General features: G+C 46.2%; 1 protein-coding gene across 3 annotated transcripts in view; it reads left to right on the forward strand.

Moving 5' to 3' along the window:
* Positions 1-17,466, forward strand: part of Rora (RAR related orphan receptor A) — a 728,880-nt gene that overhangs the window by 672,494 nt on the left and 38,920 nt on the right. For all 3 annotated transcript variants that reach the window (XM_038321100.1, XM_038321101.1, XM_038321102.1), the window contains one exon: positions 16,783-16,868. In XM_038321100.1, coding sequence (XP_038177028.1) covers positions 16,783-16,868 — 86 coding nt within the window. The remainder of the gene's footprint in view (positions 1-16,782; positions 16,869-17,466) is intronic.

Genomic DNA, 17,466 nt, shown 5'->3' on the forward strand with positions numbered 1-17,466 from the left:
AACTCCCCGTCATATAATTTTCTAATTTGTGCGGAGGTAGTCTCAGCAAACAAGTTGGTTTATTTCAGAGCATGACATCAGAAGATGTCTTTTAATCAGTGGCGATGGGTAACAAAATCAGAATTTCCATCGCGCCCCCCTCATTGAGCGGGTACTGTCAAGAGAAATAAAACACCATACGGCATCTCACCCCAGTTTTCTATGTTATTAGGTAACAGGGCCGATTTTATTTTAACAAATGTACTAGGAAGCATCCCTTCCCGTGAACTTTGTCCCTTCAAAGCAGGCAACCAACCGGGACAGCCAAACATCTGTGCCAATGATGCTGGCGCTGCCAAAAAGTTGGTGAGCAATCCTCTGTGGGATTGCCTCCTCCCCCTTCTGCAATGTCTTCATCTTTCCTCCATAGTGACTGGAGAAGTGGACATGATACTCGAGAAGGTCCAGTCATTAATGTCCTGGAAAAGTTAACATCAACAGCCACCCCTCCCCCCCCAAAAAAAGAAAAGTCCCAAGCTGTTTTTCTCTATAGGGGAGGGAAGATGGCTAGGAAGTGGCCATGGCCTTCATGACCTCCTCATCCCACTGGCACCCAGTGATTACAAAAGAAAGATTGCAAAGGTTTCTGTGACTGTCAGCACGAGTGCATTAAGGCTCTGTCCTCATTTGGTGTGGAAGACCGTGCCAACGGAAGTGGGTGTACAATTCAGCTGTAACGCTGATGCTGAGTCCCGTGGAACTGTCACAGTCTTATCCCTCCTGTGGGTAGGTATGTTTAGAGAGACTCAAATGAGCTAATGGTTCATGCCTTTGAACCAGATATGGTAGTCCATGCCTGAAATCCTAGCACTCTGGAGGCAGAGGCAGGAAGATCAGGAGTTGAAGGTGAGTCAGCTTCATAGAGTTCAGGGTTAGCCTGTGCTACCGTGAGACCTTGTAACACTGAGGAGGCGGGACGGGGCTTTTGAAGATGCAGAAAGAGGCCACTTGAGAGTGTTTGCAAGCACAATATTACTCTCTGTTGTTCTTTTTTTCTGGGGATTATTTGAACTTGCTGCAGAAGAGGAAACATGGCCACATTGGACTGGGACAAATGACAATATTCTTGGAAAAGTCATACTCAGGGCTGCCACTTGTGATCTCAAGCCCCAAGGTCCACTGGCCATTTAGACACATGGTTGAAGAATTTGTGACTAATCTCCCCCAGTTTAGCAGCTGTTTTCTTGGTAGACACAACCTACATTAATTCAAATGACACTTGATACCGAATCCAATTTGTAGACTGGTTATTATAACCCCTGGTTGTAGAGTTTGTTGTTTGTGGTGAGCCCTGGAGTCTCCTGCTTTTTTCCGTTACAGAATCCATGCTCCACATTTTTTTTTTATTATTGTTAAATTAAAAGTGGGCTGTGGCATCATAACAGTGATGGAGATGGCATCTACCTGTAAGGCTAAGAGATGGGTCAAGAACTCTGATGTCCGGTGGTACCAAGGTTTCCAGAAACCCTTGACCCCCTTACTCGGATTTAACCTGAGACAGACTGTTCACTGCCTTCAAAAAGCTGTTTTCTCCATCTCAATTGCTGCCTTCGAATCCGCTTAAGTGAAACTTCTGGAATGACCATTGTAAAACACCAACATTTTAAATCCCCGAAGAAGCTATTGTTGTGGCCTGTCCTCCCTTCATTGCTTTATAAGCAGGGGGTGTTTCGCACTGGGGCTTGAAGTTTGAGAGCCATTCTCAAGAATATTTGTGAATGGGCTGGAACTGGGACTCAGTTGGCACAGTGTCTGCCAGACATGCATGAAGACCCAGATTTGATTCCCCAGCCCTGCATAAACCAGGCAGGATAGCCTATATAATAACCAAATTCGGGAGGTAGAGTCAGCGGTTTGGGACCTGTTCAAAATCATCCTCAGCTACACAGAAAGTTTGAAGCCAGTCTGGGTTTTCTGAGACTGTGTGTGTGTGTGTGTGTGTGTGTGTGTGTGTGTGTGTGTGTGTGTGTGTGTTTGCACTCGCATGTGCACATTTGTAAATCAATTAACAGCATGTAAAAGTCAAAGATGAGGAAAGAAAGGACACAGCTTCGCTCTCTAAGGACTGCCCTGCCCAAGAGCTTAGCAGTCTTTCCTTGAACAGACCCCAGTGGGAAAGGCTGACCTTCCTCTTGGGGTACAGAGATCCACTCTCAGGAAGTGTCTGCAACAGACCACCGTGAAGTGACAACTTTGCTACCAACTATGCTAACTTCCAGAGCAAAGCCATCAGTTCACCTTGTCGAACTGACATCTCAAAAAGCTGGTCCCAAGAACAAAACCTTGGCTTTAATTCAAATATTAGGATTTAGTTTGAAGGCTGAATGTTTTTTTTTTCTAAAACGTTTCTTTTATTATTTGACTATGTTTTGATGATATTCATCCCCGCTGTCCTCTCATCCCTCACACTCCATCTATATACCTTTTTCTCCTCAGCAAATACCGCTCCTCCTTTCACATCTGGGATGTTTTAAGTGACTTTTCATTCAGAGTAGGTGATATCCACACTTCTTATGATTGGCGAGACTGCTGGGGGTATGACTGAAATTTAAAGCTAACACACCAAAGGTTACGTCTTTGAAAAACTCCCATCACACACAGAATTTGAACATGTATACACTCATTTAGATGATTATTGTTTCTGGGCATTAACCCTTTTTGAACTCCATTTCTGGGAATTTCTGTGGTGGTAGTAGTGGTGGTTGGTGGTATTGGGTCTCTGTGAATAATATTGAATAACGAGGGAACACACAGTGAGTAGTCGAGTTGGTTTTCCCGGAAGTTGGGGTTGCCCATAGTCACCACACTGGATCCTGGCTCCTCAGCAGGTAAGACACAAATCTGTGATCCGAGGGTTCGTGCTGTTGTGATGTTGCAGGAGGTGCCCTTAGACATTATTTCTGTGTGCTGGCAGGCCTTGGTCTTTCAAATCTAGTATTTTTTGTGGGTGGGTACAATGTAGCTTGAGACCCTAGGATGCTCTGCAGATGGCAATGGTTTGTTTTGGGGGGAAAAAGTGCAACAGTGTGTACATCACCAGTGTGGTCTGTGGTGAGTATTGTCTTTACTGGATTAAAGCATCGGGCAGACTCTCAAAGAGATAAAATTCGGAGCAAAGTCTCCTGGTGTAGACTTGGATCTGCAATGGTTTGCTTCTGAAGGACACACAGAAGTCTTTTTATTCTCTTCCGTCAACACAGCCTTAGTCTTGCATCACCAGAACAGGATACAGTAGCATCACTGAGAGCAGTAAATATTTTCTAAACAAGGCAAGGAAAGGCTGGGAGATGGTGCCGTCAGTGAACCGGAGAGATGGTGCCATCAGTGGACTGGGGAGATGGTGTCCTCAGTGGACCGGGGAGATGGTGCCATCAGTGGAACAGGGAGATGGTGTCCTCAGTGGAACGGGGAGAAGGTGCCATCAGTGGAACAGGGAGATGGTGTCCTCAGTGGAACGGGGAGAAGGTGCCATCAGTGGAACAGGGAGATGGTGTCCTCAGTGGACGGGGGAGAAGGTGCCATCAGTGGAACAGGGAGATGGTGTCCTCAGTGGACGGGGGAGAAGGTGCCATCAGTGAGGGGAGAAGGTGCCATCAGTGGACCGGGGAGATGGTGTCCTCAGTGGACTGGGGAGATGGTGTCGTCAGTGGACCAGGAAGAAGGTGTCATCAGTGGACCGGGGACTCACTGGTCAGCTAAGCCTACTTGTTACTTTCCATGCCACAGAAAGACCCTGTCCCTGAAGAGCACCAGTCAGCCTTGTCCTCTGGCCCCCATACGCACATAGAAATGCACATACACACAAAGGGAAGAAGCAGGCAAGACAAAGAGGGCCCTGCTTCATAGAAACAGCATTCTAGCACCACTGCGTACTCTGCCAGAACTTTGACTTCGAGGCTTGAAGAGAAAAATCTCAAAGTATTCCCTTTCTGAGACCCCAAACAATGAAACTGGCCACGCTCTTTCCACTTCCACTCGTCCACTGCCCCTTTCCCTCAGTAGGTGACACGTACTAGGGCTCACCACAGTTCATTTTGTAATCTTCACATCCAGGGACAGAATCCAGCTGCCCATCGGGTCTAAAGCTGTAGAGCTCAGAACAGGAGTGGAGCCCAAGTCCTGGGGAACGATGGTCACTCTGTAGCCTAAGTGTCTATTGTTCTCAGGTCACAGGGACCTGTGGGTGCCTCCTTCCCTGCAGCTCAGCCTCCCCTCTACTTGACCACAAGGTGCAGTGAGCAGGGCCTCTCCCCGACTTCCTCTCCACTCAGCACTTCTCGAGGATGCCGACTCTGCTGTGGGCTTGCTCTAGAAAGAAGCATTGGTTTCTTTTGATGCTCCTGGTGCCTGTTGAGGCTTATTTCTCAGGATAGGTGTAGGCAATCACAAGAAAGCTGCTAAACATAGAAAGAAATAATGACTTATCCCTTGTCGTTTTCCCAAGGTTCCCTCCGTCCTAGCTGCAGCCTCACAGCCACATCTGCCATCCTTAACAGACAGGCATAGATGAGCATTGCTAATGCTCACCCAGTGCTCCTTGTGCTACAGGACCCTTTGCCTGTGCATTCTGTAATAACGAGGTAGAAATTGTTTGGAACATGAAACACATGGGGCTTAAGAAACTCCCGGGGCTTACCGAAATGGCTTAAATCCACAGAGCTAGAAAGATAGAGTTTGGAGCCTCAACCTCAGGCTGTGGAGTTTGTGGATTTAAATCTCCATACTTTACCCTTTTCCACTAAAAATGATTTTTCACTTGTCTCTCTCATTTTACATGAAGAGAAGCTGGAGTCTAATCTGAAGCGAAGCGAGTGTTACAAAATGAGCTGCTTTAGTGGGGTCTTTGTACCCAGTTCATGTCCCCGGCACTGCTGCCTAGCATGGGGTAGTGAGATGTACGGCTAGACGGTGGCTTTATGTGTAGGGGTAGGTGTGCATGCCTGCGTGCGTGTGTGTGCATGCGTGTTGTGTGGGTGGTGCACCCATGTTCAGTGAGTATGCGGCGAACAGGTACAATACCGCGTGGGATAGATGCAGGGTGCGTTTGTGAGGTATGGGGCGTGTCTGTATGTGTGGGTCTGTACTGAAACAAGGTGGCAGCAGCCGTGGGTATTGAGACTTGCTGTTCAGCGCCTTGGCTGTGATGATACACTGCACCCATAGCAACCATAGCTGTTAGCAGTCAGACGCGCGTCTATCCTGTGTGGAAAGTGTCGCAGTGGGTAGTAAAACATATTCCGAACCTTGGCATCCTGAAGAACCTAGGTGTGCAAGTGGCACACTTTCGCTGCCTATTAGAAGGCACTTCTGAGTGAGTATGTTACACTCGAGCTATCTTCAATGACGAATACCCACATGGCTGGCCAATATTAGATGGCTGACAGGGACGTGTACAGGATGGCCAGAGTGTCATTTGAAATGTTTGTCTTCGCAAACGAAAGGAGTGCCGTATGTAGGATAGAAAGGGCAGTGTCCTGTGTCTTACTTTAGTGTGTCTGTGTTGCTGCTGTGTTCATGCGTCGTCATTCCTCTCTGCAAGACGTAAAAGCGGCCAAAGGCTGGAGGAGTGGTTTTTGGTCAGCACAATGCTTGCCTTGGAGGACTGGAGTTCAATCCACAACAACCACGTAAGATTGCCAGGCATGGTGGCGTTGTTCTTGTAACTCTAGCGCTAAGGAAGCAGCCAAGAAATGGCCAGCAATTTTTGCTTGTGCTCCTTTTTTTTCCCCCAGAAATGGTGAAAGAAACAACAGAACTTCAGCTTTTGGCAAACACAGCTACCTACACTGTCCTTGAGTTCATGTTTCACGGTGAACACTAGAACTGTCTCTGGGTCCAAGTTTTCAGAGTGTGCATTCAGAGATGGGATAGAAAATCTTCTATGTATTCTCTGGTTATTCCCATTCGTGGCTATACTGGTTGTCCTCAAAATTCACAACGAAGAATATTGAAGAAACACCATTGATGGTTTAGCATCGTGGCACACACCTTTAATCCCAGTAATGGGAAGGGAGAGGCAGATAGATTGCTATGAGTTTGAGACTGGCCTATTCTACAATAGTGAGTTCCAAGGTTACATAATGAGACCCTGTCTGTCTCAAAATAGAGGGATGAAGGAAGGAAGGAAGGAAGGAAGGAAGGAAGGAAGGAAGGAAGGAAGGAAGAAAGGGAAAGAGCACTATTTGATTGTAATCTAGAAATGCATCTATGACATGTTTGAACTTGTCAGATCTTGTGTTTAGATGTTATTGACTGTGTCCTCAAAGTTGGATGTACTGGCAGACTGGTAAAATGTGTCACCCTCTATGGTCTTACAGTCTTTTTATTGAGACAGGGTCTTACATAGCTTAGCTGGCCTTGGCCTTGCTATGTAATGGAGAATAACCTTGAACTTCTGATCCCCCTGCCTCCACTTCCCAAGCTCTAGGCTTATACAGATGTGTCACCATACCCAGTCTATGCAGTGCTGGGGATCGAGCCCAGGGCTTCATGCAAGCTAGGCAAACATTCTGCCGACAGAGCTAGACCCCAGTCTGTGATCTTATAGAGCTTAAAATCTGCACCTCTGCCTCTTGCAAGCCTAAACTCTTGCTTATGAGTTTTAACAACAACAAAAACAAAAAAGCAAAAACAAAAACAAACAAACAAACCTAGACCCTTCTCTGTCTATCTGGCAAACCTCCATTCCCCAAGGAATTACAGAGACACAGTGTGAAGATGGAACACAGAGCTGGCCTCAGCTAGTCCTCTCCTTCATCCTCACCCATTCATAATCTGTGGGCCTTCAAAGTTTAGTTCTCGTGGTTCTGTGTCCCATGATCATGTAAAAGTAGTGAATGGTGTCTTTCTAGTCTCCTGTGGTTTGATGCAGAGGAAGGTAAATGCATTTTCAAGGCTTAAAGTTAGATGGGTTTTTTTTCCCAACTTTTCATCATGAAGCCAGGGTTTATTTGGTTGGAGCATATTTCCTACCTGACATCATCTGCTGTACCAGGCGCAGCCGCTGCTCTTCCGAAACCACTCGAGGTCATGGAAAGAAAGAGCAGGCTTCTTTACCGGGTACACTTGCGTGACTTAACCTGAATTCTGGTGACTTTGACCCAGTTCCACACATCTTACTTCATCCATCTGATTTTGGTGAGAGGAGGTCATGGAAAGTGGGTAACTAGAATTAGCAATCAATGGTTGACTTTTCAGGAGTGCCCTGAAGCAGACAAACTGTTCAGAATTATGAACTTAGTACACCCAGGTGCCATGTGTCAAGGACTCCAGGGGCCACACTCAGGAAGCCATAGGGCAAATAGGCTTAAACAAACATCCCAGTTATTATAAAACCCATTTCTATGCCCACAGATTTGTGAAATTTTTTTCCTCCATTTGTCCTTGGAGTTGAATCATCTGGCATATTCTTTTCATAGTATTATATGTAGCCATTATTTAAGAAGCTTTCAGCTGGAAATACCACAGTTATAAAATGGATCTAGCTTGCTGTCTACACGGGTGGAATGAGGGTGTGAGAACTGTGCCGCAGTTGTACGAGGTGAGATTGTGTCACAAAATGCAGTAAGAGTCATCCTGATGGTTCTGACTGGGCAGAAGCTAGATCAGGTCTCTAGATGGGGCTCGGCCTGTAAAGACAGTCTTCTCTATGGCCGCGAAGAAACAGGTTCTGAGTGACCATGGCAAGCGACTGACCCCTCGCCCTCATGAAAGGAAGACTTAACCTAAATGTGGTGGGAGTGTTCTTGCTGGTGGTGAGGGGAGAATGTGATATCTAGACTAAGGTTGATCTCAGCAAAAGATTAGCTGCAGCTTCAGACAGGTGACATTTTGCATCTAGCAGTATATAAGGGACGCCTATTTAAAACAAGCTGTCTGGAATCTTCCCTTGAGCATAGAGTAGCCAATAAGTAAAATGATGGTACGACATTTAATGCCCACCAAGAGATTTAGCAGGAGTTTTCTACATGTTCCTCATTCTGGAGTCCTAGAAAATCTTCAAGAACTATATACTGAAAGAATATATGTGTATATATGCATATATTTGATTCTAGAATCTTCTAGTTCATTAGAAAATCTTCAAAGAAGCTTCATTCCAGCTGGGAGTTTTGAAGGGTATTTAGTGACTTTTCCTTAGTCTCTAATTTCAGTTAACACCACAGATTCATAGCCGGAGATGTGTTCTGTGGTTGAAATGGATAAGAGTCAGGGAAACAAGAAAAAAGGGTTTGTATTTGTGACCTTAGTGCCATCGTCTGAGGACGAGGGTTACTCAGCATTTGGCCGGGTTCATGAGCAGAATGACATCTTTCTTCTTGCTGGTCAAGTCATGTTGCTCAGGGTTTAGTTGGTAACTAGGGAGTTACCAAAAGAGGTTAAGGAGTCGGTTACTTTAAATTTAGACACTTTGCATATGACTGTGTAGATGAAGAATTCTAGAGAGACTAAAAATCAAAGCCTTCCCGTTCTCTCCTTCATGGCAAGCGTGATTCCGTTCTCATTGGATAGAATGCCCTCATCTGGGGATGAGCAGGCTCATCTGGATTTGGCTTTTAGCAAAGGCACAGACGCATCAGGGAATGGGAGTCAGTTTCTCAGGAAAGCTTAATCAGGTTGAGATGGAAACACTACAAGGGCTTAATGCTCTGTCCCCATTGTCAGAACTACCCGCATCTTCACAGAAAACCACATGAGAAGCTGAGCCTGGCTTCCTTATTCTTCAGAGACTTCCTGCATACTCGACTAGCTCAGCTTTCTTCGAATTCATTCTAGGACATTCTGATCTACTGTTTTTACCTCTTCTCCACCAAAATTGCGCACAAAATAATCCAAGTTTCAGGTGACCAATGTACTTAGTTTTAACTATACTTTGCAATCTTTGTTGTTCGAGGTGTGTCTGTATGTATCTGTCTGTCTGATATGTCTGTCTGTGACTCTATGTATTTAATGAGTTTTTACAGATATGTCTTTAAAATTATTTTTAAAAAGCTGCTAAGCTTAAGGGAAACCTCAGTGAGGGTGATATTTTTAAGAAGTGGCTTCATGGATTGAGGCTGTAGGCCCATCGCAGACTGCGTACTTGGCATGTACCACAAGGCCCGTGTTTGCTTCCCAGCACCACGCACACACACATACCCCTTCATAACAGGTGAAACTTAAGTCTTCAAGGACAAGGGCACAGAAAAATACGGGTCTTTGTTTCTTTGTAGCTTAATGAGGGGTGGGGTCTTTAAGTCAATTAAATAAATTAATACTGAACCTTGGGATGTCTGAGGATCACATGAGCATGCGCTGTTTACCAAGTGGGTGCCATGGCATCTATGATGTTCCCCAATGACTGGTCTAGCCCTGTTTAAATAGTGTGGCTCAGTGACTTTGCTGTGGCTTGTCCATCTGAAGGGCCTTTTCTTCCAGGTGGAAACTATCAGAGCAGTGCCCAAACCCATCAGCCCTCAAGAAATGAAGGGCTTGAAACATAACGTGTGTCTAGTTCACAGGTACAAATTATAGCACCATGTGCTTTGATTCTTTGTGGTGAACCTGTTGTGGGCAGTGGGGGCACGGCGTCCCGGTCCTTGCCAACAGCGATATGCCAAGCTTCCCAAAGCTTCCTGTTTATATAGGTTTTTCATCTTCAAAGAGGGTTAAAGACATTCATTTACCACCACAGCCTGGGAGGTAAGATGCATTCCCTTTTTATAGGTGGAGGAAGTATATATAGGTGTAAGTGACTTACCTGGGGCCACCCAGGGAGTCAGGTACTGAGGACAGGTTGGCAGGGCTGGCACCACCTCTTCTCAGCTGGATGGTTCTGAAGTTCTTTCTCCCTAGTGTCATTTGTCATTGAGAGCTGCAGACCACTAGTAACAAGTCCACAATGTCTAGTAAACCAGAACAGAAAAGAGATAGCACGTGTATTATTTGTGTGTCTGTCCCTGTCTGCCTGTATGCGTGGCTATAAAGCTCCAGGGTATTTGAACATGAAGGAGATTTCATGTGACCCTCCCGAGGTTTTCCTTCCCCAACTGCAGAATGGGAATGCTAACAGTTGTCTCCTTCGGGGATGCTGTGCACATGGAAGTCAAAACAAGCTAATGAGGTCAAAAACTTTCAGAGCCGCACAGAGCTCTGTAACTCTCGGTTGTTATTCCTGCTGCCGGAAAATGACGATGGGGCTGCTTATGGACTGGGTATTGGGGGGTAGGACTTTCCTAATTAAGGGTCTAATTGTTTTGGTGATGTGTGGCAGTGATTTCAGTACTGTCACGAAAGAATCCAAAATCAAGGGAAGAAAAGCCTATCTTCTTGGGGGGAAAGCGAGCATTCGGAGTAGCATATATTTAGGAGACACAATGGCAAAACAAGTTGATTATGAGTTTTCTGAGAGTGCAGCTGGACTGTGGCACATGCCAGGGGCTGGGGAACAGAGCCACACTGTATTCCAAGTCACAGGTCCAGGGTGGGCTGGTCCTCCCAAGGCAGGAGGGATAAAGTGGTCGTCACTGGGCTCCTGGCCTTCCCCTGTAGTACACTCAGGCCAAGCACTTGCAAAGTTGGAACACTGTGGATGAGGGTGCCACCCAAAGGGCTGATTTGAACAATAAAATGAGCTCATCTGAGCAGACCAATCAGAAGAGGCCTCCTCGGCAGGACTCAGGTCCAGCCGGACCATGGACCTCTCCTTTCTCAGTTGGACTCCCCAGGCAAGGTGCAACCTGCACAACCAATTTTGGAGGTCCTAAAACCAGAGGGACGGTGACTGTAGAAAGCTGAAGTTTCCAAAGGCATTGCAGGCAACAAGGTGAAGAGTCAGAGGCTATGGGCCAGGCAGCCTTGACACACAGGCCCAGCTGCTGTGGACTGCCATGTGAGAGGCTGCAGGAGCCTCTAACACCCCAGCAGCTTTCAACTGGGGATAAAATAAAGTGACTAAGTCACAAAGGGCTCAGCCATTTGACTGAAAATAAAATCAAACGCCTTAGGGTTTTTCTGCTTAGAGAAGTAATACATGCTGGTTGTAAAAAAAAAAAAAATCCAAATATTAGAGAAATATGTAACAGAGCAAGGAAAATGTCCTCCACATGCTTAGCCTTCCAAGGAAGAAAAACCACCTCGACAGATTTGTGCAAATCAGAGTTCCTTTTCCAAGCAGATCTTTGCCAACTTTTTTCTTAGGCAACACAAGCAAGATTGATTGACATCCACATGTGTGACAGATATAGTCTCATAGCTGTCCCCATGGTTTGGCCCCTAACCACTTTCCTGGCAAGCCAAAAGTCACCCCAAACACGTAGTCCAATTCCAGATAGCATGGGTGCTAAGGGGATGGATGACCCAGCCCTCACATGCATGAGACCCTGAGTTCTGTCACCAGCACCAGGTTAAAAAACTAGGTGTGGCAGCAAGATAGAGACTGACTGGGCTTACGGCCTAGCCATATTGTTAAGTTCCAGGTTCAGCGAAAACCCTGATCTCAAAAAATGAGGTAGAGAGCCATGGAAGAAGACACCCAACGTGACCCTCTAGCCTTCACATGCACATGCATACATGCGACCGTGTGCCCACACAAACACAAAGTATGGTGAGCAAATGAACTACAGTGAGAAATGAACTACAGTGAGAAATAAATGATTGGCATGAGCCAGGTCAATATGTGGCGCTCATTTCTTTTTTCAGAGGACCAATAGAAAAACCACCAACATTCCACTACTGTTTGAGCTACACACTGTTGCTGCAGCTAAGTGCCAGTGTAGGGGGGTGCCGCTATGGCAGGCAGCACACACTGCCCTTCACCATCCTCAGAAAATAAGCAGCTTTTCTCTATCCCCACTTCGCAAAGAGCTTAGACGCCAGAGGAAAGAATTTCATTCCACTCTACGGCAGGACTCCTTATCGACAACAATAACAGCAGCTAGTAGTTACCAAACGTGAAGTCTGAGAGCCAAGCAGTATGTGCCTGAGGAGGACGCCTGTGTAAACGACCACGTGGCTGCCGTTCATACGCTATACCAGCTGGGAAGCTGAGACCGGAGGGGTTAACTAATTTGCCTAGGCTTAAGAATTGGTAAATCTGAAGTCAGTCACTGGAAGGTCAAAACGTTCTGCCTGGAATTCTGCAAAATGGAGACGGTAGCCCAAATTGTGAATGATATTTTCAGCTATGGGCTAGGCAGATAATTCTCAGGAAGTGCTACTGACGTGGTTCCTACAGCGGGTGAACTTATCCAGATCACTGAGAAGTGTCACCTGGTCTTCCATTGGTTGTGTACCAAGTTCGGACAATTTATCTTGGCGGGGCGGTATGATGAGAAATTGTATTACTTTGTGTGTGTCTAGGCACAAATGTCGCATGACACACAGATGATGATCAGAGGACAACTTGCAGGAGTCAGTTCTCCCCTTTTAAATTGTGGCTCCTAGGGGCTGAACTGAAGTCATCAGATTTGGTGTCAAAGGACTTGATCTCTGAGCCACCTTGCAGGCCCCAGAGTCATTGTTTGCTGTTAAGCAGCCTTTTCACCCATAGGAGAAACTGATGGTGGCTACTTCTCCTGTAGATTGAAAATTAAAAGCAAACTATGTGTATATGTACATGTATGTATCTATAAAATGTATATATACATGCATTGTATATTATATAGGCATATGTGTTATATATGTATTATAGACATGTGTATTATACATGCATGTGTATTATCTATACGTTATATATGCATGTGTGTGCATTATATATACATATATATTTCATGCTAACTGACCACCCAGCTCAAGAATCATGTGATCAGCTGACTTCCTACTGTCACTCGTCAGCTCTAGAAATCTGCCTCTGCAAGTGTGGAGAACCGCCCTGAATTACTCAGAGCACACAAGAGCAAATTATTCGGGCAATAGGGCTGGGGGGAAAAGTATACTTCAGTGAGACGTTTTCAGAGCAAGATTGTTCATTGGGAGGCTCATCTGGAACCACACAGCCACATCTGGCTCCCAGTGGCCTACTGCTTGATGTCGCTGGCTGGGAGAAATGCATATGCGCTCCAGGTCAGTCTGTGGACTTGTGATTGTCAACCGTGGTGGTGTCTGACAGCGACCATGCTTTGGGATGCTGGCCAAGTTCGTGTGTGGAGTAGATGAAGGAGCTAAGACACATCCTTTGTGTGGGAAGAGTATCGTTTGGAGAAGACAGTGCTTCTTGGTGGAGAATGAAAAGGCTGAAGGGATTATTATCCTTCTTGTTGACGTAAAAACTTAAGTTGGTGAGAGTCAGCCGCCATCCGTTTGAAGTAGCTGGGTGGCACCGGCTATGATTTTCTTCTCTTTGATTCCTTTGAGCCTGTCAATTGAGAGTAACCCCGGGCTGGGGCTTCCACATGCTGGGGCGATTGAACGGGGACATGGGTAAGTGCCTGGTTCCCAGTTGCAAATGTTTGCTGTGGGAATGTCAACACATGTGACCGGGTGACATTCAGAGGCCGTGCGGTAGGAGCCGGGTGTATTTTCATCACTCCCAAAGAGCACTCGGGGCTGAAATTATCTGCTGAGATAAGACAGCCATGCAGGGGGTCAGCTAGCCGAGCAGTTTAAATCTGACCAAACAAAATAGCCGAACCTTGCTCTGCAGAGACCCCTCCAGTCCCCACGTGTGAAGTTCCTGGAGAAGCTTGTTCTAATTCTGGTTCTGTAGCCCACATTGCCCACTGGGGCTAAGTGCATCATGATGGAACAAAGGTCTAGGGGAATGGCCCCATCTTGGAAAGAAAAGTGAGTCTACGTGAGCCCATTCATTCTTAGCGTTGTGGCCTCTGTGTAAACTTGTGCAGTCAACTTGGGTTTGGATTGCCTTGAGATCTGAAAGACCTGAACTTCTGCAGGACCGAAGACCAAGGGTGCCAAAGCCTGACGCAGCAATACCGGCCGCCTGAGTCTGTGCTGCCATTAGTTGCTGCCCATCCCCAGCCAGGCCACGAGCTGTTCCTAGGTGATGGTGTTAAGGCAGAAATGATAGTTCTAGGCCCTCCTATCGTGAGCATGCCAGCATACCTCCCTGTATGTAAACTAAAGGATTGCTGTAGCCCATTAAAAGCGTTTTGGGTACTCTTGGAAGTCCCGCCTTCAGGTCCACCCCAGAGCACAGCAGCAGCCGTCATGTCCCTGCTTGATCAGGTAGGGCTACTTAAGTTTCCCTAGAGAGCCTGGTCAGGGCCCTCAGATTCTCGTACAGAGCTGACAGACTGTTTTGCATCACGTGTGTGAGCGCACGTGTGTGCACTTGCACGCGAAGGTCAGAAGTTCGTGTCATGTGTCTTTCTTAACCACCATCTACCTTATTTCTATATGGAGGCATGGCCTTTCATTGAACCCAGTACTCACCATTTCAGCTGGGCTTGCCAGCCAGCTTGCTCTGGGGACTCTCCTGTCTCTGCCTCCTAAGCACTGGTATTACAGCGTGGCTGCCATGTCCCCCTCCCCCAAGCCTGTAGGTGGGTGCTGGAGATCTGAACTCCAGTCCTCTGCTTGCTTGCAAGGCAGATGGTCCACCCGCTGACCCCCTGTGTCCTGAAGATGATTCTCCAAAGGCCCAGACTGAAAATGTCTGATGTGCTCGCTTTGCCTCAAGTGGTTCTGATGCTGATTGACCCTGGGGGTGGCGGGTGGGGGTAACGAGATCTGCTCGTGTCATTTCAGTGATAATTTGAAGTGGAGCAGGGGCAGAAGGCGGCTCCTGGCTGGCTGTCTTTATTTCACAGATAAATTCTGTTTAATAGGTGGCCTGAGTAGTGTCACGTAATTATTCTCTTCCTCCCAGGTCAGGGTAGAGGCAGCCAGTTCTCGTGATAGACCAGTTCACACATGTGGGAAACCCCAGCTTGGAACTGCGGGCGGACAGCACTTTTTCCATGCTTTTCTCTCTGCCCTCTTTCTGAAAAGTACTGAGCATAACTCGGCCTGGCGCTGCAGACTGCCTTCCCCATGACTTCTGTGAGGATTTTGAAAGGACCACTCAATATGGGGCCTTCTGCTATATCTCTTGAGAATATCAAACAAGGCAAGGTTGGAAATGGGGTTTTTATTAATCCAGCTCTAAATACCCTAAGTTGCAGAAACACCATTATGAGGCAGTAGGCCTCCAGATGATTTTGAGCAATCGCTAAATGTGGTCAGGAGAGATGCCTCCGTGGTTAAGAGTGCTTGCTGCTCTTTCAAAAGTGCCTGAGGTGGCTTCCTAGCGCCTGTGACAACTCCCCCTCTAGGGAGCCTGATGCCCTCTTCTGGCCTCTGTAGGCACTGCTGCAAATCTTGGATGAACAAGCATGGGGTGCAGTGCTGAAAAAATACATAGGGAAAGGACCCTCCTTCTAGAATAGCTGAAGCCGCCAGCACACTTGTGTTCATCTTCTTGGAAGGGGGTAGCAGACGGCATAGCTTACGATGGGTTTTAATCCAGGAACCTCGTGGATTACATCTGACTGCAAAGTCAGTGGTTACAGAAAATATCCCTGGATATGACATTTCAGTAGAAGAAAGTAGGCCGTGTGTGTGTGTGTGTGTGTGTGTGTGTGTGTGTGTTGCATACATCATGCAACAGAGTTACTGGATGAGACCATTGCTCTGTGGAAGGCACAAAGCTACCTCGCCAAATACCTGCATAAATGAAATTGACTAGGGCACTTGCTATTCTGTCTGCATGTATGACTTGGCAGAGAGTGTGCTGTGGTGATACCCATTGGTGAAAACTGTGGGATGTAAAAATTTCATAACGGAACATTCTAGGTCATCATCATCATCACTGCGGATCAACCTTTGTCTCCAGGATTCCACGTACAAATCCTATTTAAGAGATGAGTTAAATATGGGATTTTTTGCCCATGTATTTTCTATTCTATATATTTCGGTTCTCAATTCTGCTTTTTCTGACTCTACTGGAAATACCGTGTGTTTATATCTAGATGAATAGATGCCTAACCAGGACTTAGAACTTTGGTGTCATTTCTTAATCGTTTGGTTTCTCAGAGGCAAGCAGCTTTAAATAATCAATTGCATAAAAATACATGCATGCTGCACCAAGAAAAAAATCAATTTCCATCATAAAAAAATTCAGAAGCAACTCCTCCTGTTTGGCAAAAATTCATCATTATTAAATTCAGGCAGGATATTAACTTTATGGCTGAAAGGTTTGGCTGTACAAAGATGAACTAATTTTGAACACATGGCAACTACATTAATTCTCTTAAAGGATGAATGAGGAGCCCTTCCTATCATACGTAACTTATTAATATTTTGAATTGAATCATTTTCCTAAGTAGACCTGACTTTTTGGGGATGTATTTTTCTCTACAAGTCAAGAGCCACATGCTCAGCCAAGACAGATTTATGACCTTTTAAAAATAATGATGGAAAATGAGATGGGGTGGGAGGGGACACATTTTAGTATCTGCTTTGCTCTGAGACCTAAACTGCGAACTCTCCGGTTCTGGACGCCTTTGAAATGCTGATTCCAGTCTTCTTGTGGGCTCTTAAACACCTTCTCAAATGACCCATTTTAATAACCCGAAAGCTATTATATAACGAGCAGCCATAATTTAGTCCAGGGCTCTAGGGGGACCCTCACAGTTCAGCAATGAATAGTTAATGCAGGATAATGTTTAGTAGGTTATTAGTTTTCGCTATACAAATGCTGATCGGGGAACGCTTTTATAAGGTGTTTAAAAGAAAATGTAATTAACTGGTTGCATGCTTCTGTTGCAGCTCAAATTGAAATTATTCCATGCAAGATCTGTGGAGACAAATCGTCAGGAATCCATTATGGTGTCATTACGTGTGAAGGCTGCAAGGTAAGCTGTTTTAATTGTTGTTGTTGTTTCTATTTGTGTTACGGGGCATCTTTGCCATTTCTATTTTTTTACTTCCAGTCTACCTAAAAATTCAACTCCCTGAGCTTCTGAGTGATGATGGCAGGTGGGGTCAGTACCGCGATGTCCAGGTATAATTACCGCAGTTACACCTCCTTCAGCCTGTCAGGACAGAGAGCAAGGCAGCAGAGCCCATCGCACTGATGAGCTCCCTCTGGGGCTGGGGGGTGGGGGGCGGCTCCGTTGGTCATAGCCTTCCATGTGCAGGAAGGAGGACCTGAATTCAAATCCCTGCTGCCTCTGGGAGAAATCCAAGAATGGCCACTCGTACCTGTTTCCCAGCTCTCTGGGGCAGAGAACCCAGAAGCTGACTGGCCAGCTAGCCTAGCTGCAAGAAGATGCCCAGGTTCAGTGTGAGACCCTGTCTCAAGGGAATAAGGCAGGGGGCTACAGAAGAGGGCACTGACATCCTGTTCTGGCCTCTGTTAGTGCAGGTTCATGCACAGAGACACAAGAGACCTCTGGTTGCCCTGTAACTGGGTTTATGAGGAAATATTTCCATTAAGTTTCACATGGATGT

Source organism: Arvicola amphibius, chromosome 3 (genome assembly GCF_903992535.2).
Source record: "Arvicola amphibius chromosome 3, mArvAmp1.2, whole genome shotgun sequence".
Taxonomy (NCBI): Eukaryota; Metazoa; Chordata; class Mammalia; order Rodentia; family Cricetidae; genus Arvicola; species Arvicola amphibius.